Below are 25,410 nucleotides of genomic sequence, written 5' to 3'. Positions count from 1 at the left end.
TCTTTCATTCAGAATTGGGGGGAGTATGCAGAGTCTAGGAGTGTGGACAACCCCCTCCAATAATCACGAATGTGCAGGTGGTAGACAATATCAGTGCCATCAATGCACTGTTTAAATAACCATCAGGTTTAAATTCCCATGCCTGCCCTTAACTGAGAATCTATAAAGATCAGGGAATATCGATTAAGCTGGCAGTCTTCTCTCTTGATAAGTGAAGACCGAGACCTGGCCCAATTGAGGTCTTTCAAATCATGAAAGTGGTTTGAAAGGTTAGACATCATTAAAATGCTAATCAAAAACCGAAAATGCTGGAAAAACTCAGTGGGTTGGGCAGCATCTGTGGAAAGAGAAACAGAGTGTGGGAGGAAGCCAGAGCTGCTGGACAAAACCCACGTGGTCACAGGGAGAATGAAGAAACTCCAGACAAAAAGTGGCCGTGGTCAGGATCAAATCCGGGTCTCTGGCGCTGTAAAGGCAGCAACTCTACCGCTGTGCCGTCCTAAGGTATAAGAGTGAGACAAACATGAAAGGTTCTGGTGAGGTGAGTGCAGCTTCATGCAGTGGGGTTTAATGACCAGATTCTGTGGCGTAACATCCCGTGCAATACATAGCCGGTTAGCCGAGTGCATGGACTGCTGAGGGGGGTAACGTTGCATCCAAATTATCAGACTAGCTTTATTTTTTGCAGATCCCGCCTTATAGAGTCATAGAGTCATAGAGTGATATATGTGGAAACAGGCCCTTCGGCCCAACTCACCCACACCGGCCAACAATGTCCCAGCTACACTAATCCCACTTGCCTGCGCTTGATCCATAACCCTCCAAACCTGTCCTATCCATGTATCTGTCCAACTGTTTCTTAAACGATGGGATAGTCCTAGCCACAACTACCTCCTCTGGCAGCTTGTTCCATACACCCACCACCCTTTGTGTGAAAAAGATACCTCTCGGATTCTTATTAAACATTTTCCCCTTCTCCTTGAACCTACTGTATGTCCTCTGGTCCTCGAATCCCCTACTCTGGGTAAGACATTCTGTGCATCCACCCGATCTATTCCTTTCATGATTTTGTATATCTCAATAAGATCTCCCCTCATCCTCCCTTGCTCCATGGAATAGAGACCCAGCCTACTCAACCTCTCTCTATAGCTCGCACCCTCTAGTCCTGGCAACATCCTCGTATCTGTTTCCACGACTGGATGGAGAGAGAAATCACTCCGACTGAATACCTCGCCAGCGGGCACGACCTCCCATGGCCAACCTGGAAGACCCTCAACAGATTACGAGTGGAGCAGGGGAGGTGCAAAGCACTTATGAAAGCATGGAACTACCAGGCAGAAGACACATGCAGCTGTGGAGCAGTACAGACAATGTCCCACCTACTGGAGTGTGACGACGCCCCCCAGTGCAGCCCCCAGGACCTGGCTGAACCGACCCGACCAGCTGTGACCTGCGCCAGATACTGGCAGAACGACATCTGAGATTGCGACGGACTCGAAGAAGATCTGTTTCATGTTTCTGGCCCTTTTCCACCTTTTTGGCTCATGAGTTCTGTGATCTTCTCGTGCGAGCTACGAACCCAGGAAATAGATTGAGATCTTTCACGTGTCATTGGCATCACAACAGCGCAGTGGCGCAGCGGTAGAGTTGCTGCCTTCCGCCACCAGAGACCCAGGTTCGATCCTGACTCCAGGGCTGTCTGTATGGAGTTTGTACCTTTTCCCTATGACCACGTGGGTTTTCTTCTGGTGCTTAGGTTTCCTCCTCATTTCACATTTCAAAGACGTGCGGGTGTGCAGGTTAATTGGCTTCTGTAAATTACCCCGAGTGCGTAGGAAGGAAAATAGTAAGATTAAACGAGAACTTACCAGTTTGAAGTTTGATCTGTATTTTATGAGGAGTTACGATGAGGGATTACGTGAAGAACCCGCTCAGTGCGCAGGCGCGGCATACTTCCAAGCAGCGGTGTGGAATCACAGATAGACACAGTTATTTTGAAGTAAACGTAGTAAAGATAAGGAGACATCAATTTATTAGTTTGATCCATATAATGAGGGTGGGAGCGGAGGGCACGTAATCCCTCATCGTAACTCCTCATAAAATACAGATCAAACTTCAAACTGGTAAGTTCTCGTTTAATCTTACTATTTTACTTCGGAGTCACGTGAGTGACTACGTGAAGATTTCAAAGCTCTGTGATTTCAAACCGTGTAACAGTTTCATTTCACTCACTGCCGAAGTTCTTGAGGGAGGAAGTGTTATCGTAATGAACCAATGAGTCTATTTGTAGAAAAACACAATGGTATTTTTTAAACAATAACAACAAAGAATTAAGTTGCTCCCCTGGGCTTAAATTAAATATTTGCAGTTCGTAAATCTTTACTGCAAATAAACCAGGTTTTGCCAACGGCTTATTATAAAATTTCTGAACGGTCTTTTCCCTTCCCACCATCCTGCTGTAGCCAGGATGTGGTCTATAGGCATGTCCATTCTTTAGCCGTCGACATGGATGCTGCCCTGGTGGAATAAAATTTGTACATGTTAGTGTTTATCCCAGCAGTTTCTAGCACCTGCTTGAGCCATCTCGCAATGGTTTGGCTCGTACCCCACCATAAGGTTTTTGTGACTGACCCACAAGGCTTTTCATCTCCCTCGAATATTCTGGTTGTGTCTATGTAGGATAGTAGGTGGGTCATGGCACATAACCGTGGTTCTGGTGGGTAAGCCACGACTGGATTAGGTGTTCCTGGTCTGCTCTGTTTGACCAGTCGCTGGATAACGACAGATCTGGTCTGGAGCTGTGATCATGTTGTCTAGTCGCAATAGGTGTAGTGACTGGACCCTCTGAGCGGATACAAGTGCCATCAACATGAGCGTCTTTAGTGTAGCTTGCTCGAGGCCGGGGGATCTGGCTGGTGGCCATTCCCTGAGATATGTCAGGACCACACTGATATCCCAAATATGGGTATACCTGGGCTTAGGGCTTGATATTGTAAATGCCCTTCATCAGTTTTACCACCAGTGGATGGGATCCCATCACCTGTTGTCCTGGCGCTGGTTTGAGATAAGCAGAAAGAGCACTCTGCGCTGTGTTGATGGCACTGTAGCTGATCCCTACATCGTGGTGTAGATGGCCAGGAACTCCAGTATGTTGGTGGCTGTAGCTGTTGCGTATGTTGTCCATGTTTCCTGGCAGTACTTCTCCCTTTTTTGATGCTGGTTAAGTACTGCCTCTTGGTGGATGTTCGAAGGGATGCCGACATGGTGGTGATGGTTTGTTTGGACAATCCCAGTTCCAGGTAAGGTCTGTTCAAACTTGCAACCCAGGCGTTTAATTTTCTCATGGCATGGGTGTTTAGCTTACCTGGTAGGTAAGTAGCTGATAGCCAAATATGTCTTTCGACATACCATTGCCAAATCATGTTGACCAATTTGTCGCATGATAATGATTTTATGCCACCCATATGGTTAATATAAGCCATCACCGTAGTATTTATCAATTTGTAACCGAACATGCAAGTGCTGCATATTAGATACATATGCTTTTAAACCATAAAAGGCGCCCAACATCTCTAGATAGTTAATGCCCAGTGTAAGTAGTAATGATGACTCTAGTTTAGTCCATCTACCACTTGTGCTGGATATGGAGTTAGTCGCTCCCCAGCCTTGAGCACTGGCATCTGTTTGAATAACTAAAGTAGGGTTAGTGATAAAGATAGGGCTGAAACTATGCCAAGTGTTTTCTGCCCACCACTGTAGCTCTGATATTGCTTCAGTGGGTAAGTTCATGACACGATCATAGTGACCTGTATGTCGTTTTATTGCCCGTACCTTTGCTCTCTGTAAATTTTTTGATAGTGCAAAGGTCCGAATTGTGTATCCGGAAATGCTGCTACCATTTCCCCAATTACTCTTGCTACTTGTCGAATAGTTGGTCGCTCGTTGACCATTAATTTGTTGCATGATTGTGCTAATTCAACCATTTTTGCCTTTGGCTAGGTAACAGTCATATGGACTGAGTTAATTGTGAAGCCCAGGTAGTCCATGATAGTGGATGGCTTCAACTTAGATTTATCTGGATGTAGGACAAACCCCAGAGTTTCGAGGAGCTGTTTTGTAGCTGATACTGCTGCCACAGCCAATTCCATCGTTTTCCCTACTATCAGAATATCCTCCAGATATGCCATGACAATATGTTTTTGTTTTCTTAGTATTACCATGGCTGGGTTCAATATTTTGGTGAATAATCTTGGGCTGAAGTTCGCCCATAGGGCAATGCTTTGTACCATCCAGATAAATTTTAGGTATCTGCGATGATCCTTGTATATGGGTACTAGATAGTAAGCATATTTAAGATAAATGCTTGCCATGAAGTGTCCTTTGGAATTCAGTTGTTTGGCAGTAACATATGTCTCCATTTTGAAATGTATATACTTAACAAATTTGTTTAATGATGTTAAGTCAATGATGATGCGACAGACACCATCTTTTTGGTTTTAGTGAATATATTCGATACAAATTCCAAAGGTTCATGTTTGGTCTTTTCGATGACCCCCTTTGTGATAAGTCTCACCAGTTCAGCTTGTCCCTCACGTTTCTCTTTGACGGAGGGAGAAATACCCTTTGGGGCCATTGTTGAACTGGCGGCGTTTTTTCTGACATGAATTGTATTTTATATCCTGTAATGTTGTTGCGTATATACTTGTCACTCGTGACCATACCCCATGCTTCTTTAAACAAGTGTAATCTCCCCCCTGTTAATAAAGCACCCTTATTCTCTATATGCTGGTAGGGACCAGACCCACCTACCTCCATGGTTATTGGCGATTCTGTTTCTTCATTTTCCTGAAGATTTTGTTCTGACGTGCTGGCGATGTTGGGGGGAGGCGCATTTTCCAGAGGGTCCGCTGCGGGCCCTGATCTAAAAGATCTTTGGGGATAATGTGCGGACCCCAAGCGTTCACCAGTCCCATATTGCGGACGTCGACTGGTGGATGCCGTGGGGTGCTGCCGCTTGGGTATCGGAGGTCTTGGTTTGCTCGTCCCGGGGCCTGCCCTCATTAGGCCGAAGGTTTTTTGATGCTTCCTGCATCTCCTTCAGTTTTTTATTGAAATCTTTCCCAAATAGCAGCGCGTCCGTCTCCGCAGCTGGGGCTTTACACAAGCCAGCAAATTTGGGATTGAGGGCAGGTCTTATGTTTCCCTCCGGAGATTGTTGATCTCAAATTGTGTGGTGCACATTAATGCCAGCACATCCTGCTGGCAGGTATCCATCTCCGTGGTCTCCACGGAACGAGCAAAGGCTGTGATGGCTGACGTCAGGAGCCTTAGGATCCGCTGTAGCTTGAGTTCTAGGGTCTGGATGTGTGACCCACATGCCCCCAGATTTGGCTGTTGACACTTTTTACTTTGAGGGCCTCACCGTTTTCTGGTGCTGTGTTGTTTCAGCACCTCAGCAAGCACCTTTTCCAGTAATGGTTGATGCTGGCCGCCATTCTTGGTTCCAGCGGTGCTCCAGCCCGTGGGGTTGCTACAAGCGGTCCATCACACCCAACAGCTCTTCATGTTCCTGCACCCCTGGCATACTCCCGAATTCGTCCGCCTGCCCCTGTTCCAGACCAGCCCAGCCCTGGTCACCAATGCTAGCCTCCAGTAATGAGGGAGCAGAGGGCAGTGCATGAAGCACTGTGGAGGGGGTGCCTGACCTCACTCCGGGAGAGCGCTCTTTCTGCGCATCTCGCTGGAGCTGCTCCAATTGCTGTTGGATGCAGCTCAGGCGGCTGTCTCTCCTCCATTTAGGTGGAGACATGTCCCCGTCCGATGAATCGGACGCCACCGGCCGGATGCCTGTTCGGATGGCTAGACATCCAGCCCGCAGTTCAGGCACTAGCGGGACTGGGCTCGGAGCTGGGGATAGCGGAGCGACCGGTAATTGTTCCTACCGCCTGTTGCTGCCCCCCCTGCAGTGGAACGCTCCTCTGCTGGAGTCGAGCGGGGGACAGGTTCTTCTGGAGCTTTTGTGCCTTGTAGTAGCGAGAGCGCCCCTCAAGCAGCGCGTCTCGCAGGCACCTGCTCCGTGAGCCGCTCCAGCGGCTCAGGCGGCTCTCTCTCCCCCCGTGCGGGTGGAGAGACGTCCCGTCCGACATCGGGAACACCTGCCGGATGCCTCTCGATTGGCTATGCGTCCAGCCCGCTGCTTCAGGTACTAGCGGGCTGGCCTCGGCACGGTGTCGGGGAATTACGGAACACCGGGTAACGCTCCTACCGCCTGTTGCTGCCCCCCTCCCCAACGGGAAAACGGGGGACAGTTTTGTTCCAGAGCCTTTTTCTCTGCCTGTAAAAAACACAAGCAGATAAAGGCTCACCTGTAAAAGAAAACCCGACCTCAGGGTACTCACCTGACGGTCCGGTTCATCCTGTAACGGGAGTGCCTAACTCCCGTGGCAGCCGCTGTTGCACTGCTGGCGTAATGCCGCGCCTGCGCACTGAGCGGGTTCTTCACGTAGTCACTCACGTGACTCCGAAGTAAAATTAGGTTAACATAGAACGGATGTACAGGTTGTTGGTCAGTGCAGACTCAGTAGGCCGAAGGGCCTGTTTCCACGCTGCATATCTCAACCAAGCTAAACCGGAGACATATGTGAATAGGTGGTAAAAATGTATTAAACAAGGACCATATCGAGTTTAATTCTAGAACCAGCAATGCAGTTTGTTTGAAAAAAACCTGCATCCTTGGGGACTGTCCTTAAAAATACAGAACTGTACAAATATTTTCACCAGTCGGGATGGCAGGGTGTTGCAGAGGTAGATTTGCAGCCTTACAGCGCCAGGGACCCAGGTTCAATCCTGACTACCGGTGCTTGTCTGTACGGAATTTGTACGTTCTCCCCGTGACCTGCGTGGGTTTTCTCCGAGATCCTCCCGTACTCCAAAGGCGTACAGGTTTGTAGGTCAATTAGGATAAATGTAAATTGTCCCCAGTGTGTGTGAGATTGCGTTAATGTGCAGGGATCGCTGGTCGGTGCAGACTTGGTGTCTGCTCCTATGACATGATCTTATGATATTATGGAGGATCTTTGGTCTGTAACATTCACTCTGTTTCTCTCCCCACAGTTAATGCCTCCCTGTCCCTTGCTTTGATTAAAGATTTGACGCATACGTTGACCTTGCATTGATTCGTACGGGTGTCAGGGGTTATGGGGAGCAGGCAGGAGAATGGAGCTCAGAGGGAGAGATAGATCAGCCACTATTGAATGGCAGATTAGACTTGATGTGTAGGAAGGAACTGCAGATGCTGGTTTAAATCGAAGAAAGACACAAAATACTGGAGTAACTCAGTGGGACAGGCAGCATCTCTGGAGAGAAGGAATTACGCCAGCATTTTGTGTCTATCATGGCGGATTAGACTCTGTGGGCTGAATGGCCTAGTTCTGCTCCTTGTACATACTTATGACCTTATGAACTTATTAGCTGTTATTGTGATGTCAATTGTTTAATTTATTGTCTCGTGTACCGGAATGCAGCTAAAAGCTTTCTCGTTGCGTGCTATTCAGTCAGTGTGAAAACGCAGCTATGCTTTCTCCCCCCCCGATAGATCCCGTCAACTCGGCCCCGAAGGTTCTGGATGGGTTTAACCACCGGGCGGTCATGGCAGACCAGCGGGTTGTGTTGCCGTGCAAGGCCTCGGGCCAGCCCGCGCCCAAGTACCGCTGGGTGAAGGACAACGCCCCCCTGGAGCGGGGCAACCGGTTCAGGCAGACGGTCACCGGGCTGCTGATCGTGAAGACGGTGCCCGCCGACACTGGCAACTACATCTGTGAGGTCTGGAACAGCTTTGGCAACGCTGAGGTGGTCGGCCGGCTGAACGTCAAACGTAAGTGAATGGCGCGGACCTCCCCTTCCTTTCCGGTTCCCTCTCGCCATCACGGGCAAGACAAATCGGTCTTACAAAGGTCTTACGCATTACGAGAATGATCCCAGGAATGAGGAGGTTAACCCATGATGAGCGTTTGTTGGCACTGGAAGAATGAGGGAGCAGAACTCATTGAAACGTACAGAATAGTGAAAGGCTTGGATAGACTGAATGTGGAGAGGATGTTTCCACTGGTGGGAGAGTCTAGGACTGGAGGTCATAGCCTCAGAATTAAAGGATGTATTTTAGGAAGGAGATAAGGAGAAATTTCTTTAGTCAGAGGGTGATGAATCTGTGGAATTCTTTGCTACAGAAGGCTGTGGGGACCAAGTCAGTGGATATTTTTAAGGCAGAGATAGTTAGATTCTGGATTAGTACAGGTGTCAGACATTTTCTAGAGAGAGAGAGAGAGAGAGGGAGCACTTTTGCTAACGGAAACAAGGGATATGGGGAAAAAGCAGGAACGGGGTGCTGATTTTGGATTATCAGCCATGATCATATTGAATGGCGGTGCTGGCTTGAAGGGCCGAATGGCCTACTCCTGCACCTATTTTCTATATTTCTATGTTATGGGTAGAAAGCAGGAGAATGGGGTTAGGAAGGAGAGGTAGATCAGCCATGATTGAATAGCGGAGTAGACTTGATGGGCCAAATGGCCTAATTCTACTCGTATTTCTTATGACTTTATGACCTTTAGACGTAGGTGAGGCCACACTTGGAGCACTGTGTTCAGGTCTGGTCGCCCTGCTATAGGAAGGTTGTTGTTAAACTGGAAAAGGTTCAGTTCTGGTCCACCTATTAGAGGAAGGATGTTATTAAACTTTAAAAGGGTGCAAAGCGTTTTGAGGGTGAAGACACTGTGGCCAATGGAGAGGTGCTCAAGAAGTCGGATAGAATGGCACAGTGGTGCAGCGTTAGAGTTGCTGCCTTACAGCGCCAGAGTCCCGGGTTCGATCCTGACTGCGGGTGCTGTCTGTGCGGAGTTTTACGTTCTCTCCGTGACCGCGTGTGTTTTCCCGTTTCCTCCCACATTCCAAAGACGTGCAGGTTTGCAGGTTAATTGGCTTCTGTAAAATTGTCCCTAGTGTATGCAGGATAGATCTAGTGTACGGGTGATCGTTGGTCAGTACAGACCAACAGGCCGAAGGGCCTGTTTCCATGCTGTATCTCCAAACTAAACTAAACTCAACTATACTAAGCTGGTGTAGCCACATATCTCAGGGAACCCAGAACATGAAGGGAATTCAAACAATTACGTCAATGTTAATATTGGTGGGTTACTGGATTAGGAAGCAATAGACCAACATACAGAGAGAGTGGTGATGACTTGCAATGAATCACTGGAAGATGGGAGGCCATTTGGATGTCATTATTAAAGGGCCTACATCCACGCTGTATGACTATGACTCAACTCAGTTAAAACACTGAGTCATCAGTCTCAGTTCATGTGATTTGAAATCCCATTGAAGCAGCATGCCACTTATGATGGCCAATTATTTTTCAATAAACATTTTGATGAGTTCTTTGAACAGGACGTTTTGTTGGGACATCAAAGAAATTGAACTGACTGCTGTGCAAATGTTAGCTGAGCATCGTGTCAATACAGTCTTGCTGAACAACACGTTATCAGCAGGCAAGCGGGTAGTAAATTCAGACTTTCACCTGACGTTAGTTGCTGGAAAGGAAAACATGGCAAAGTGAAGGGTTCTGTTTATCTGATCGGAAAGCACGAGATGATTTAGATGTGGCCTTGTTACCTTGCTAATGAGGTTCAGGAAGCAATCAGGCTATTGAAGAGATAGAGTCTTCTTCTTGCGTAAGCTGCGCACAGCCTAAAGTTGTAGGTCAAATTCTTCTATTTGATCTTTTGTTTGTGCACGTCAGGTTGATTGCATTAGTCGAAACAGGGTGGACCACGTGAAGGTTGCAATCCCAAGAGATAGTGATAGAGTCATACAGTGTGGAAATAGGCCCTTCGGCCCAACTTGCCCACACTGACACATGTCCCATCTACACTAGTCCCACTTACCTGCGTTTGGCCCACATCCCTCTAAACTTGCCCTATCAATGTACCTGTCGAAATGTTTCTTAGATAGTTAAGGCAATAGTACCGGCCTTAACTATCTCCTACGGCAGCTCGTCCCATACACCCACCATCCTTTGTGTGAAAAAGTTACTACCTAAGATAACCTATAAGACCTTCTGACCTGGTGCCAGTGCTAATGCCAAGAATACCGTGCCCAGGTGAGCCGAAGGGTACATTTCCGTGCTGTATCTCTAAAACTAAGGGACAACTTGTTCACACAGAGGGTGGTGGGATGCTGACAGAGGAAGTAGCAGAGGCAGATAGCATTATGATGTTGAATAGACATATGCACAGGTACATGGATAGCAAGAACCCAGGGAAGATTTACAAAGATGATGCTAGGACATGAGGGGTTGAGCTATTGGGAGTGGATTGGCAGCCGAGGGTTTTATTCCTTGGAGTGCAGGAGGCAGAGCAGTGATCTTATACAGGTGTATGAAATCATGAGGGGAATAGATAGAGTGAGTGCACTAAATCTTTTATTCGATGGTAAGGGAATCAAAAACAAGAGGACATATGTTTAAGGTGTGAGGGGCAAGATTCCAGGGGAACCTGAGGGGCAACTTTTTCACTCAGAGAGTGGTGGGTATATGGAACGAGCTGCCAGAGGAGGTAGTTGAGGCAGATACTACAACAGCTTTCAAAAGACACGTGGACAGCAACATGGAGAGGAAATGTTCAGAAGGATATGGGGCAAACGTGGGCAAAGGGACTGGCTTAGGATCTTGGATTAATTGGTCTGAAGGGCCTCCTTCCAAGTTGCATGACCCTATGACTCTTAATAGAGTCATGCGGTTAAGAGACATGAAGTTTAAAGGAAAATGGGCCAAACACAGGCAAATAGGAACTTGGTACACAACTTAAATGCATGAACAGTTGAGCCGATGGGCTTGTTTCCCTACAGTACATATCTGCGAGGTAAACCAACTGGCACAATGTCATGTTTACATCTGGCAAATTCCTCTTAATGCTATGAAGGCAGAGAATAGTGGAGTGAAACACAGAGGTAAAGTGTATTGTTCAACATGTCGAGATCAACATTCAATAAGGTTTTGTGCAAAGGTTATCCAACAGGATGAGAGGGAGGCTCAGCCATCTCTTGCTCTCTTTTCAATGGACAGAGCCGCTGAAGGCAACAGTGAGCCCGCGCAAGGTGAAGACCAGCGTGGGCAGCCGCGTCTCGCTCTCCTGCACCGTGACCGGGGCCCAGGACTACGCTGTCCAGTGGTACCGCAACGGCAAGATCACCGCCCCGGGCAAGAACGTCCACATCACCGGGAGCAACCAGGAGAACCTGGCCATGGACGGAATGGCCAACAGCGACGGAGGAGCTTACCAATGCTTCGTGAGGAAAGGGCGCGTGTCAGCACAGGACCTGGCCCAAGTCATTCTGGAAGGTTAGTGTCGAGGCGACTGGTCGAATCCTTTTATTTGGAATGGAATGGAATACTTTATTGTCACATAGAAAGTACATGCAGGAATAGGCCATTCGGCCCTTCGAGCTAGCACCGCCAATCAATATGGTCATGGCTATCCAGAAACAGTACCCCGTTCCTGTTTTTTCCCCCATATCCCTTGATTCCGTTAGCCCTAAGAGCTATATCTAACACCCTCTTGAATACATCCAGTGAATTGGCCTCCACTGCCTTGAGTGGCAGAGAATTCCACCGATTCACAACTCTCTGGGTGGCAAAGTCTTTCCACCTCTCAATCCTTAATGGCCTACCCCTTATTATGAAACGTGTGACAAGGCGCAGTGAAATTCTTTACTCACATACCAAAGGTATACAAATAGCGGCCACCTACGGCGCTGACAAAGTTACAAAGTTCAAAGTTACAAAGATCACACACTGTACCTATCCCCACCGCGGGTTCGATCCTCTGTCTATCTGTTCAAGCCCTCTAGGCCTCGCGCAGAGAGACACTCCAGGAGGCCATGTGGTCTTGAACGTTCCTCTAGAAGATCGACCCTGAGCCTCGCGACCAAGGCCTTTTATATGCCCAGCGAACCTGAGGGCCGAACCACACAGGGGTTGTCTCTTAATCACCTAATTACAAATATCGACTAACCCCATACATAACAGGCATTTCTCTAACCCAATGATACAACAGTTCACAACAGTTCACAATGTATTTACAACGGACTTCGAGATTAAGTCAACTTGGAAACATTTATCCTGATTAACAGAACTTCTAGGCAAGGTTTAACACCCCATCCAATAAACGTCCAGCAGAGTCAGGATCTGCAACATTATTTACAAGCTATTTACAAAGTGTATGTCTGGTTTGCAGTCACCCAATCCATCTATGCATTTAGCACCAGATTGACAAGGCTTGCAAGGCTTCCCATTCTTTGCTTGTGAATTGTATCTAAGTTCCAGGCTCTCTGGCACCTCTTGCTGCCTGTCCCAGCTCTGCAGAGAGCAATCCCAATTTGACCAAATCTCCCAGCAAGCCCTGAGACTTAACCCCATCTTGAAGTCCCGACTGGTCCAATTTAGCCAGGATTAACAAATGGAAGATGTTATTGCTGTTGATGAATTGGCAGTCACACTCAATGTTTTATTGATAGGTGGTGTCGATAGCATGGAGATTGTGGTTCTCAAGTCCAAACCGCACCATGGATCTGGATATTAGAAACAATATAGAACAGGAGGTTATTCAGCCCATCTAGTCTGTGCTATCCCCAGCCCATACAAATCCCTTCTGAAAGCACTGATTGACTGTTTCCATATCGAAGGCTGCGAATCCTGATAGGAACCACTCTGTGCAAAAATATTTATCTTCTCGTCCTCCTTGTATCCTTCATGATCTTGTACATGATGTCAAATCTCTCAATCTTCTTCACTTTAGAGACAAGCACACCAGCTTATCCAGTGTAATGTTAAAACTGAAATCCCTCGTTTTTTCAACCATTCTAGTAAATCTCTCCTGCACCCCTTCCATGTTCTTCCTAAAGTGCAGCAATGAGAACTGGATATAGTATTTGAGCTCCGTTTTTGAAAGATTCAGCATTCACATTATTCCCTTTATCATGTCATGTTACCCTTTACCTTTTCTAAATGGGGAGAGAATCCTGAAATCGGAGATGCAAAGGGACTTGGGAGTTCTGGTGCAGGATTCCCAAAAGGTTCATCTGCAAGTCGAATCGGTAGTAAAGAAAGCAAACACAATGCTAGCGTTTATTTCAAGAGGGCTTGTATACAAAAACAGGGGTGTAATGCTAAGGCTCTATAAGGCGCTGGTCAAGCCTCATTTGGAGTATTGTGAGCAATTTTGGGCACCATATCTGAGGATGGATGTGCTGGCTCTGGAGAGGGTCCAGAGGAGGTTTACACGAATGATCCCAGGAATGAGTAGGTTAACATATGATGAGCATTTGGAGAGGATGTTTCCATTATGGGGAGAGTCTAGGACTAGAGGTCATAGACTCAGAATTAAAGGACGTCCTTTTAGGAAAGAGACGAGGAGGAATTTCTTTAGTCAGAGGGTGGTGAATCTGTGGAATTCTTTGCCACAGAAGGATGAGGAAGGATGTGCTGGCTCTGGAGAGGGTCCAGAGGAGGTTTACAAGAATCATCCCAGGAATGAGTGGGTTAACATGTGATGAATGTTTGACAGCACTGGGCCAGTACTCGCTGGAGTTTAGAAGAACGAGGGGGGGCCTCATTGAAACGTACAGAATGGTGAAAGGCTTGGGTAGAGTGGATGTGGAGAGGATGTTTTCACAAGTGGGAGAGTCTAGAACTAGAGGTCATAGCCTCAGTGTTGAAGGATGTTCCTTTAGGAAGGAGATGAGGAAGAATTTCTTTAGTCAGAGGGAGGTGAATCTGTGGAATTCATTGCCAAAATGTGCACATGATCATAAAAGGAACAGAGGAAGAAACATTGTTACACAAAGAGTGTTTTTTTTATCTGGACTCACTGCCTGTGAAGATGAAAATATGGATCTGTGCCTTCAGAATAAAACTGGATGTGACATGATGCAGTTCAAGGGTCAAGAGTGTTTTATTGTCATATGTCCCAGATAGAACAATGGAATTCTTACTTGCAGCAGCACAACAGAATATGTAAACACACACACACACATATATATATACTAGACCAAGTGTGAACCCGTTAGGCACGTCCTCCAATACACATACATATGTATATACGCACATGCGTACGTACGTACACATATAAAACAAACTATAATAGTGAAATAATAACAATAATAGTCTATGTAGTTCAGAGCTTATTTGGAGGTTTGAGTTTAGAAGAATGAGGGGATTACCTCTTTGCAATGAACAGAATAGTGAAAGGCTTGGAGAGAGTGGATGAGGGGTGGTGTTATCACTCGTGGGAGAATCTTGGACTGGACGTCATAGCCTCAGAATTAAATAACGTTCTTTTAGGAAGGAGATGAGGAGAATTTTCTTTAGTCAGAGGATGGTGAATTTGTGGAATTCATTGCCACTTGATTGAATGGCGGATTAGACTTGATGGGCCGAATGGCCTAATTCTACTCCTATTGCTTATGACCTTATGACATCATGCCTTCCCATAATTTGTGGAAACTCTCTTGAAGAATGACATTGTCTTCTCCATTTGCACCATTAAAGATAGACGCAGTTTAAGGATAAAGGGGAATTTTTTTAGGACTGAGATGAGAAAAACATTTTTCACACAGAGAGTGGTGAATCTCTGGAATTCTCTGTCACAGAATGTAGTTGAGGCCAGTTCATTGGCTATATTTAAGAGGGAGTTAGATGTGGCCCTTGTGGCTAAAGGTATCAGGGGGTATGGAGAGAAGGCAGGCACAACTGAGTTGGATGATCAGCCATGATTATATTGAATGGCGGTGCAGGCTCGAAGGGCCGAATGGCCTACTCCTGCACCTATTTTCTATGTTTCTATGTAAAATGCTGGAATAACTCAACGGGTCAGGCAGTATCTCTGGAGAGAAGGAATAGGCAAAGTTTCCTTCTTCCCTGACTCTCAGTCCGAGGAAGGGCCTGGACACGACAGGTCGCCGATACCTTTTCACCCAGCGGTTTGCGTCTGTCTTTGGCGTAAACCAGCATCTGCAGTCCAATCCTACACAGGCTAAACCGCTCTCACACCCGACCCACGGTTTCACCGGGTAGTGTCAGGAAGAACGAGAAAAGAGTGAGAGAAGAAACGAGGCACGTGGTGTTAATTTCCTCTCTTAGAGCGTGTCACTTTGTCACCCAATAATGTCACATTTAAATCATCTGATGCAAGATGTGCCATTTGCTGATGAAATTGCAGTTTAATCTTGGCAGGGAGATTATATTTGGCAAATTTAGAGAATGCTAAGGGTACCTCCTGATCTGGTTGCCACGGCGACAGTCTCATGTGGCATATTGATAATCCATAATGATGTAAAGGGAAGGGGTCTTATCACAGAGTGACAGTAGGAAAGATTTCAAAGACACACAAGTCTCACTGGGAGAATAATGTCCTCTTTCATCTCTGGAAAAGCCGATCACAGGAATAAAAAAAAGGGTGTCTGCGCATTCGGAGTGCACTTGCCGAGTTATCTACAGTGCGCCGGGTTGCGTTCGGCGCACAAAAGCCTCGAGCTTCCCTTTCTTCTTTGGATCGGCCGCATTATGTGAGAAGAAAGTTAGCGGTTTCAGGGCGAAGACGCCATGTTTTACTGCGGCAAGCGGAGAGAACCGTGGGAGTGAACGCACCCTCGTCCCTCAGCCCTCACCTCACCCCTGACCCACCAAAGGCATCTTGGAACCACCACCTCAGCATAAATTTTTAACAACCACCGCTATTTTTAAAGCACCTGGTTTTGACATTAAGATGCTCGTACTGCGTCAAGATACTCCAGCTGATTTAAGATGGGATTTTCTTTCCATGCCTGGATAACTGTGCAAAGCAACGGGTTCATTGATCAGTATGAAATCTCACCTGAGAGCCTTCTTCCTTTAGAATGTAAAACCTCTTGCAGATATTTTTCTCTCTGAATATTTATTTGAAATTATCTACGAAACAGGCGTGAGCTGAAAGGCTCACTGGTAAAATACAAAAACCAGTGAACAGTTCCGAGGCACGTCTTTTCGTTCACTCTGATGGATCTTCACTGCGAATCTATGGAATTCTTTGCAACCGAACGCTGTGGAGGCCAAGTCAATGGATATTTTTAAGGCAGAGATAGATAGATTCTGGATTCGTATGCGGGTGTCAGGGGTTATGGGGAGAAGGCTGGAGAATGGGGTTGAAAGGCGAAGGTAGATCAGCCATGATTGAATGGCGGAGTAGACTTGATGGACCAAATGGCCTAATTCTGCTCCTATCACTTATGAATTTATACACTTCATTCATCAATATCCTGGCTGTCTGATTAGCCACTGCACCACAAAACTTAATTCCCTTGCTCAACCCAAATCTTTCTATCTCATTCTTGGAAATGTCTGTTAAACCAGAGACAGCAGCTCCTTGAGAGGGAGTATTCATTCTCCCATAATGTTCAGTGAGAAATGTTGCCACTTGATTTCACTGACAAATACGCCAGATCTTGTTTCTGGATTTCCCTTGCATATTTCTCTACTGAAACATACGTGTCCCCCCCCCCCCCCCCCCCCCCCCCCCCCCCACCACCGACCCCCCCGCCCCCACCCCCACCCCCCCTGTCCTCCATCCACAAACAACTATGTTTGCACAATAGACACAAAGTGCTGGAGAAACTCAGAGGGTCAGGCAGCATCTCTGGAGAAAAGGGATGGGTGAGGTTTCTGTTCGGGACCCTTCTTCAGACCCGACCCGAAATGTCACCCATCCTATTTCTCCAGAAATACTGCCTGACCTGCTGAGTTACTCCAGCTTTTTGTACCTGTACTTTTCTATGTTGTAAAGGGAAGATTGTGATGACCTGTTGCAAGCTCTATGCTGCTGCCCAGTTTCACCTTTTCCCATTCAGAAGGAACCCGTGCCTGCCAGCAGAGAAGACCCCAGCAAGGAGTCAATGCAGGATGAGAGAAAAGAAAAATAATTGAAGCATGAAATGCGGATTGTGCCTTTTTTCCAGATACCAGATACAACGTGCCCTATTTCCTAGTGAGCTCTCGAGGGACTATTTCAATAAGCAGATTAGTGAATATGAAAGAAAAGTGTCAGAAATTTAAATTAACACAGCGACTTTCTTCGGCCCGAAACGTCGCCTATTTCCTTCGCTCCATAGATGCTGCTGCACCCGCTGAGTTTCCCCAGCAATTTTGTGGACTTTCTTTAAAGCTCTGAATAAAGTCTTGCCAAAGTACTTAAGGATGTTTCCAGCTAATAATAACACTTAGAAACCAGCTGTCATCCTGGCATTTATTCCGAAAATCAACTGTGCTCGCAATTTGATTCAAGTCCCCTTGATCGTTTCAGTCTCCACATTGACCTTTACCCTCATTCTGTGTTAGCTAATACGGTGAGTGTGGAAAAAAACACCTCCAGTTTAAAGATTCTGATGAGCTATTGAACCTGAGAGCATGAAGGGGCTGGGCTATTATGGGTGCAGTGCAACGCTAGGAAGAGAATCGGTACCACCGGACATGTATTGGATGTGGAATAGTGAAAGGCCTGGATAGAGTGGATGTGGAGAGGATGTGTCCACTATTGGGAGAGTCTAGGACCAGAGGGTCTAGCCTCAAAATAAAAGGACGTACCTTTGGAATGGAGATGCGGAGGAATTTATTTAGTCCGAGGGTGGTGAATCTGTGGAATTCATTGCCACAGACGGCTGTGGAGGACGTCAATGGATATTTTTAAGGCGGAGATTGACAGATTCTGGGATGGCAGGATGTCAGGGGTTATGGGGAGAAGGCAGGGGAATGGGGTCGAGAGGGAAAGACAGATCAGCCATGATTGGCAGGCGGAGTAGACTTGATGGGCCGAATGGCCTAATTCTGCTCCTATAACGTATGAACATGAGCTAAAGAGTGGTGGGTGCCTGGAACACACTGTCAGGGGTGGTGGTGGAGGCAGCAGGAGACGCTCCCAGGCCACAAAGGCGTTTGGGTGAGGAGAGGAGATGCTCAGTAGTTGATGTATCAATGAGGAGAGGAGAGGGCCGCTCCAGTACATCAAGTGCGTGGACTGGGACTTTGGGCTTATTGTAAATGGCGCCAAAATATGGCGACTCGTGCATAAGTGATTAATGCAGTATTTCACTGTCTAGTGCACACGTGTCAATAAAGCACCATTGTTCACTATTAAACATTGTAGGTCCGACCTTGTCACCAAGCAGAAGGAGTATGACAACAAAGAAGTCTTTCTGTGATTGTAGACGGCTTAGTTTAGACCAAATCTGGAAAATTAGGTGCAGTTCTGTCTCCATACCTCACAGCGCCAGAGACCCAGGTTCGATCCTGATCTCGGGTACTGTCTGTGTAGAGTTTTCACGTTCTCTTTGTGACCATGTGGGTTTCCTCTGGGTGATCTGGTTTCCTCCCACATCCCAAAGACATGTTGATTTGTAGGTTAATTGGCCTTTGTAAATTGACCCGAGTGTGCAGAGAGTGCGAGTAAAGGTGGGATAACATAGAACCGGAGTGAATAGGTGAATGATGGTTGGCATGGAAACAATGGGCCGAAGGGCCCCTTTCCAGACTGTATCTTTCAATCAATGAATCAATCCATCAAGGATAATACTTGCCTGTATGCAATCAAATAGCTTCCTTGGATGACAGGTTGATTGGACTATGGTGTTTGGAAGAATGAGTAAATGATCTACTGTATATGTGATACATAAGATTATATAGTTTGGGTTTCCTTCAGGAGCTCCAGTTTCCTCCCACACTCCAATGACATACATGTCTGTAGGCTGATTGGCTTGGTCTAATTGTAAATTGTCCCCAGTGTGTGTAGGGTGGCATTAGTGTGCGGGGATCACTGGTCAGCGAGGACTTGGTGGGCCAAAGGGCCTATTTTTGTGCTGTAACACTAAACTAAACTAATTAAACAGCACAATCATGTCTTGCAAAAGCCTCATAAACACCATTATCACATCCAGCAACTTGTCAGGCTCAGTGGCAATGGTTTTATTTCCATGTTCAGTCAAGGGAAATGCAAGTCGCATAGGGCACTACCATCACACTTGCATCTGGTGGTAAAATCGATGCCTCTTTCTTTTGTCAGTAACATAATGTCACATCGTGGAAGATGGCGATCGAGCATGGTTAATCTTTGCGTGCTGGTCCCAGAGGAACATCTAGTATCATCCAATAGTATTGCCCACCTCTTTTAAATCTATTTTTCTGCCTGCAAAAAGAAACATAGAAAATGGGTGCAGGAGGAGGCTATTTGGCCCTTCGAGCCTGCACCGCCATTCATTGTGATCATGGCTGATCATCCACAATTAGTAACCTGTGCTCGCCTTGTCTCCATATCCCTTGTCACCACTAGCCCCTGGAGCTCTATCTAACTTTCTTTTATATTCATCCAGTGAATTGGCCTCTACTGCCTTCTGTGGCAGAGAATTCCACAAATTCACAACTCTCTGGGTGAAAACGTTTTTTCTCATCTCAGTTTTAAATGGCCTCCCCTTTATTCTTAGACTGTGGCCCCTGGTTCTGGACTCCCCCATCATTGGGAACATTTTTCCTGCATCTAGATTGTCCAGTCCTTTTATAATTTTATACGTTTCTATAAGATATCCTCTCATCCTTCTAAATTCTGCACTCTCTTTCTGTTCCATGTAATATACATGCGTTTGTCTTGATTGTGTGTATGTGATCTGTTTGGATAGCATGCAATGAATGCTTTTCACTGTACCTCAGTAAAAAAACTACACCTAAACCTACGCCTTGGGGCAGCACAGTGGCGCAACTGTAGAATTGCTGCCTTACAGCGCTAGAGACTCGGGTTCGATCCTGACTACGGCTGATATCTTCATACATTCTTTCTGTGCCTGTTTGGATTTTCTCGTGGTGATCCTGTTTCCTCCCACATAGATTGATACAGTGTGGAAACAGGCCCTTCAGGCCAACTTGCTCACACCGACCAACATGCCCCATTTACATTAGCCCCACCTGCTTGCCTTTGGCCTGTATCCCTCTAAACCTGTCCTATCCATGTACCTATCTAAATGCTTCTTACATGCAATATAATTACCTCCTCTGGCAGCTCATTCCACACACCCATCACCCTTTGTGTAAAAAAGTTACCCCTCAGTTCCTAGTAAATCTTTCCCCTTCACCTTAAACCTGTGTCCTCTGGTTCTCAATTCCCTTATTCAGGCCAAAAGACTGTGCGCTTACCCAATCTATTCCTCTTGCACTCCAAAGACTTACAGGTTTGTAGGTTAATTGGCTTTAGTGAGTTGTCCCCACTGGTCAGCATAGACTCGGTGGGCTGAAGGCCCTGTTTCCACGCTGTATCTCTAAAGTCTAACGTACTGGAGAGAGCCCCAAGGTGCAGTGCTTTGACCCAGCAGATTAGGATTTTTGGAGGGATTATTCACAGGATCTAATTTAGTTTAGAGATACAGCACAGAAACAGGCCCGTTGGCCCACCGGGCCCGCACCGACTAGCGATCCCCCGCACATCAACACTACCCTGCACACACTAGGGACAATGTTACAATTATACCAAGCCAACTAACCTACAAACCTGCACGTCTTTGGAGTGTGGGAGGATACCGAAGATCTCGGAGAAAACCCACGCAGGTCACAGAACGTACAAACTCCATACAGCCATGCACCCGTGGCCGGGATCGAACCCGTGGTCTCTGGCGCTGTAAGGCGGCAACTCTACCACAGCGCCACCGTGCCGCCCTAATATGATATCCCTTTCCTCCATTGTGCTTGCAGACGGAACGCCCAAGGTGATCTCGTCCTTCAGTGAGAAGGTTGTGAATCCCAACGAGCCCATCTCGCTGATGTGCAACGTGAAGGGCACTCCCTCCCCCACCATCACCTGGACCCTGGACGACGATGCCGTCTCCAGAGACGGAAACCACCGCCTCAGCCAGTACATCACCAAGGAGGGCAACGTGGTCAGCCACCTCAACGTCACCAACACTCAGGTCCGCGACGGCGGAGTCTATCGGTGTGCGGCCAATAACTCTGCCGGAGTCGCCATGTATCAGGCTCGAATAAACGTAAGAGGTGCTTGTCAAATTAGCTCCTCAGAACACATAGTTCATTTCATTAGGATTGTGTATTCCATGCATTATTAAGTTCTGTTTCTGATTTTTTTCCAAAAAAATGGTCCTCTTTTTGTTGCTGTTTATTTTACAGATAAATTGATGTCCTTGCTGTTTACCCATTTATTTTATCTCCTTCCACTCTCTCCTGCCAACTGAGATATATATCTTGTTGCTTGCTGTCGGTTATGACTTCCTTTGTTTTTAGATTATCAGAGGAATGATTTTGGACACCATGTAAAGGCCTTGCGTTTTGTAGGTTGCATTCACATGATGTCACAGTGTGCGAATTATCAGCCTTCTAGCTAGTCTAGGCGCACATCTCTGTTGTCCTGCAATTGTCTTTATCAAGTGATCTTCACTCAAGCCATGTTTTACCTCTGTTGATGCTTTGGACTTCCCTGGTGTGATACCAATTGGATCTCATGACGTTACTCTTCAAGCCAAATCAATTCCATGCGGGCAACACATTAATATGATTCGATACGATAGAACTTTATTTATCCAGAGGGAAATTAATCTGCCAAGTCATAAAATACAAGATACATAAAATCTGAACTTAAAGTGATGAGTGGAAAGGATTGGGGATGTGCAAAGATTGGAGAGGGGGGGGAAGGGGGGGAGTCAGTCTATCCCACGACAGAAGGGGGAGTAGTTGTACAGTTTGATTGCCACAGGAAAGAAGGATCTCCTTTTGCGTTCTGTCCTGCTGAAGTCTGTTGCTGAAGGTACTCCTCAGGTTGACCAGTGTGTCACGGAGGAGGTGAGCTGTATTGTACAACATGCTCCGCAGTTTGAGGAGCATCCTCCACTCCAATAATCCAACTCCACCCCCAGGACAGAGCCAGCCTTCCTGATAAGTTTATTAATCCTATTGACGTCCGCAGCCTTATCCCTGCTGCCCCAGCACACAATAGTGAAGAAGATGGCACCAGGTTCCCACCGATTGGTAGAACATCTGCAGCATCTTCCTACAGACTTTGAAGGAGCGGAGTCTTCTCAAAAAGTACAGCCGGCTTTGTCCCTTCTTGTACAGGTCCTCAGCGTTCCTGGACCAGTCCAGTTTACTTGTCCAGGTACATTCCAAGGTCTGACAACTTCTGCAAATCAATCAGCCATCAGCCAAACTGTACTATTATATGTGTAGGAAGGAACTGCAGATGCTGGTTTAAAACAAAGATAGACACAAAACGGTGGATAACTCAGCAGGACAGGCAGCATCTCTGGAGGGAAGGAATGTGTGACATTTATGGTCGAGACCCTTCTTCAGACATGTCAGGGGAAAGGGAAAACGAGAGGTATAAACAGTGATGTAGGGAGATATAGAACAAATGAATTAAATATATGCAAAAAAGTAATGATGATAAAGGAAACAGGCGTTGATAGCTGTTTGCTAGGTGAGAACAAGAAACTGGTGCGACTTCGGTGGAGGAGGGATGGAGAGAGATATAAATAAGTACTATAAATAAGTATTATTTACCTAACATGTTGGAGGTCGGTGTGGGCACGTTCGGGCGAAGGGCCTGTTTCCATGCTGTATGGCTCTAGAACTGACTTTATGTGCTTTTCTCTTTTGCACTGTTACAATTTTTTAATCGTATTAATTTCTTAATTTCTTTTGTCTTGTGATGGCTGAACAGCAACGCTTCTGCCTCCAAAGTTCTGAGCAATTTACTGTCCACAAACACCAGAACCTGCAGCTCCTTCATGCAAGCAGAGGCGCCACCACATAATATATCCCCGTTTCTGAGCACCCAGGGCAGTAGTTTAAAGGCAATGTTGTCGCAGGAATGATTTAGTTTAGTTTAGTTTAGGGATTCAGCCCGGAAACAGGCCCTTCGGCCCAACGAGTTCACGCCGCACACACTACATACTAGGGACAATTAACAATTTTTTTTTAACCAAAACCAATTAACCTACAAACCTGCACGTCTTTGAAGTTTGGGAGGAAACCGGAGCACCCGGGGAAAACCCACGCGGTCAAGGGGAAAACGTACAGGCAGCACCCGTAGTCAGGATCGAACCTGGAACTCTGGCGCTGTAAGGCAGCAACTCCACCGCTGCACCACTGTTACCTAAAGAAAATTGATGAGGCTTCATGGGCTCAAGTAGAATTCTAATTGAGCTCCATTTTGAAGTTGCATTTGCTTTGTGTTTGCCAGTTAAAATGCCCACTATCAATTCTGGCTGCCATGGGACTGAAGTGAATGGAGCTGTCTACTGATAGAACAATGCACCAGCATGCTACTGCATCCATTATGTTTGCATCACCTCTTGTGGCAGAGTAAAGGAGATACCTGTGCGTGCTCCTCTCAATCACTGCCTGTGGGCCACAGGGAGATACTGGGGTCATCAACACCTTGCTCATTTTGTATGTTGGTACAGCAGGCAGTAGATAGCTGGGGCTTCCTTCACTAGTTTAGGTTTATTATCGTCACATGTAATATGTACCGGGAAAGGTTTTGTTTGGCATGTTATCCAATTGGATCGGATAATACTGTACATAAATGTAACCTAATCAAAGGTGAAGGGGAAAAAATGTAATAGGAATCTGAGGGGTAACTTTTTCCCACAATGGGTGGGTGGTGGGTATATGGAACGAGCTGCCAGTGGAGACTGCCCCAACATTTAAGAAACAGGCAGGTACATGAATAGGACAGGTTTAGAGGGATACGAGTCAAACGCAGGCAGGTGGGGCTAGTGTAGATAAGACATGTTGGCCGGTGTGGGCAAGTTGGACCGAAGGGCCTGTTTCCACAGTGTATAACTCTATGACTCCATGACAAACTCAAGTACAATAGACAGAGCAAAGGAGAAGATCCAGAGTGCAGAATATAGTTCTGAGCATTGTTGTGCATTAGTTCCATAGCTGAAACCCAATGTCTGTAATGGGGATAGAGGTGAATCAGCCAGGACCCTAGCTTATGGAAGGACCTTTTTTGGACCAGGAGGACCTCATTGAAACTTACAGAATAGTGAAAGGCTGGATAGAGTGAATGTGGAGAGAATGTTTCAACTAGTGGGATAGTCTTGGACCAGAATGCACAATCTCAGAATAAAATTACTCCCCGTCAGAAAGGAGACGAGGAGGAATTTCTTTAACCAGAATCTGTGGAATTCATTGCCACAGACGGCTGTGCAGGAAAAGTCATTGGGTATTTTTTAAGCGGAGATCGCCAGGTTCTTGATTAGCAAGTGTGTCATAGGTTATGTGGAGAAGGCAGGAGAAGGGGGCTGAGCGGGAAAGACATGTTTGAATTGCAGAGTTGGACTCAATGGGCTGGATGACCTAATTCGGTTCCTTTGATGTGAACTATTCACAAGCCTGGTAACAGAGAAAAATTGACGTGTCTGAGTCTGGTGGTGTGCACTATCAAGCTTCTGTATCTTCTGTCCAACAGGAGCAGGGTTTAGTTTAGTTTAGTTTAGTTTAGAGATACAGCACGGAAACAGGCCCTTCAGCCCACTGAGTCCTCACCGACCAGCGATCCCCGCACATTAACATTATCCTACACACACTGGGGACAATTAAAATACATACCTGTACGTCTTTGGACGTGGGTGGAAACCGAAGATCTCGGAGAAAGCCCACATGGTCACGGGGAGAACGTACAAACTCCGTACAGACAGCACCCGTAGTCAGCATCGAACCCGGGTCTCCGGCGCTGCAAGCGCTGTAAGGCAGCAACTCTACCGCTGCGTCACCGTGGCCGCAGGCTGTGGAAGGAATGACCTGGGTGGAACAAGTATTTGATTATGTCGGCAATTTTCCAAGGCAACTGTCCATGATTATTCAAAAGCCCTGATTGTGATGTTTGGTAGACTGTATGGGGTGGGAGGACCCGTTGCTCCTCCCGGGCAGCAGGTGGCGCTGCACAGGACAAAGGGCAATGTTTTGTATATAGTTCTCTCCTGTCTGTGTGTGTGTGTGTAGCCATTTTGGAGTAGTCTTGCTGCCAGTAGGGACTGGTATGCTCTCAGTGTGTTGAGTATTAAATGGCACCCAGATAATTAAAAATATATATATTTAAATATAATAAAATAAAATTAAAAAAAAAAAAAAAAAAATATATATATAAAAATATATGTTTCCAAATAAACCCATTGGATTCACATTGGGTTGTTTTATTTAAATATAACTTTTACAGTAAAAGTGTTGAAAATGTACCTTTAACACATTGAAGGAAGTGTAGGCTTGTGTTTCTTATGGTACTGTAATGAAACCAATGCAAGTTAAACAATCTTTTTTATGAATGTTATTTT

General features: G+C 46.3%; 1 protein-coding gene and 1 long non-coding RNA gene across 3 annotated transcripts in view; one reads left to right on the top strand and one right to left on the bottom strand.

Annotated features, from left to right (window-relative positions):
* The window catches only part of dscam (DS cell adhesion molecule), a 220,777-nt gene that overhangs the window by 2,302 nt on the left and 193,065 nt on the right, over nucleotides 1-25,410 (top strand). Inside the window, exons 2-4 of one of the 2 annotated variants that reach the window (XM_033032509.1) lie at nucleotides 7,595-7,873; nucleotides 11,120-11,395; nucleotides 20,813-21,109. In XM_033032509.1, coding sequence (XP_032888400.1) covers nucleotides 7,648-7,873; nucleotides 11,120-11,395; nucleotides 20,813-21,109 — 799 coding nt within the window. In that variant the 5' untranslated portion in view covers nucleotides 7,595-7,647. Of the gene's footprint in view, nucleotides 1-7,594; nucleotides 7,874-11,119; nucleotides 11,396-20,812; nucleotides 21,110-25,410 lie in introns of those variants that run through there. The other variant, XM_033032510.1, reaches the window with a different exon arrangement.
* On the bottom strand, nucleotides 13,637-24,309 carry LOC116980358. The gene is made up of 3 exons (XR_004413942.1): nucleotides 24,093-24,309; nucleotides 23,078-23,079; nucleotides 13,637-13,663 (listed from the first exon to the last, which is right to left on the bottom strand). It is a non-coding gene; the product is annotated as an uncharacterized LOC116980358 (long non-coding RNA).

This window comes from Amblyraja radiata, chromosome 14, assembly GCF_010909765.2.
Source record: "Amblyraja radiata isolate CabotCenter1 chromosome 14, sAmbRad1.1.pri, whole genome shotgun sequence".
In the NCBI taxonomy this organism is placed as follows: Eukaryota; Metazoa; Chordata; class Chondrichthyes; order Rajiformes; family Rajidae; genus Amblyraja; species Amblyraja radiata.
This window is presented reverse-complemented; position numbering and strand designations above follow the sequence as displayed.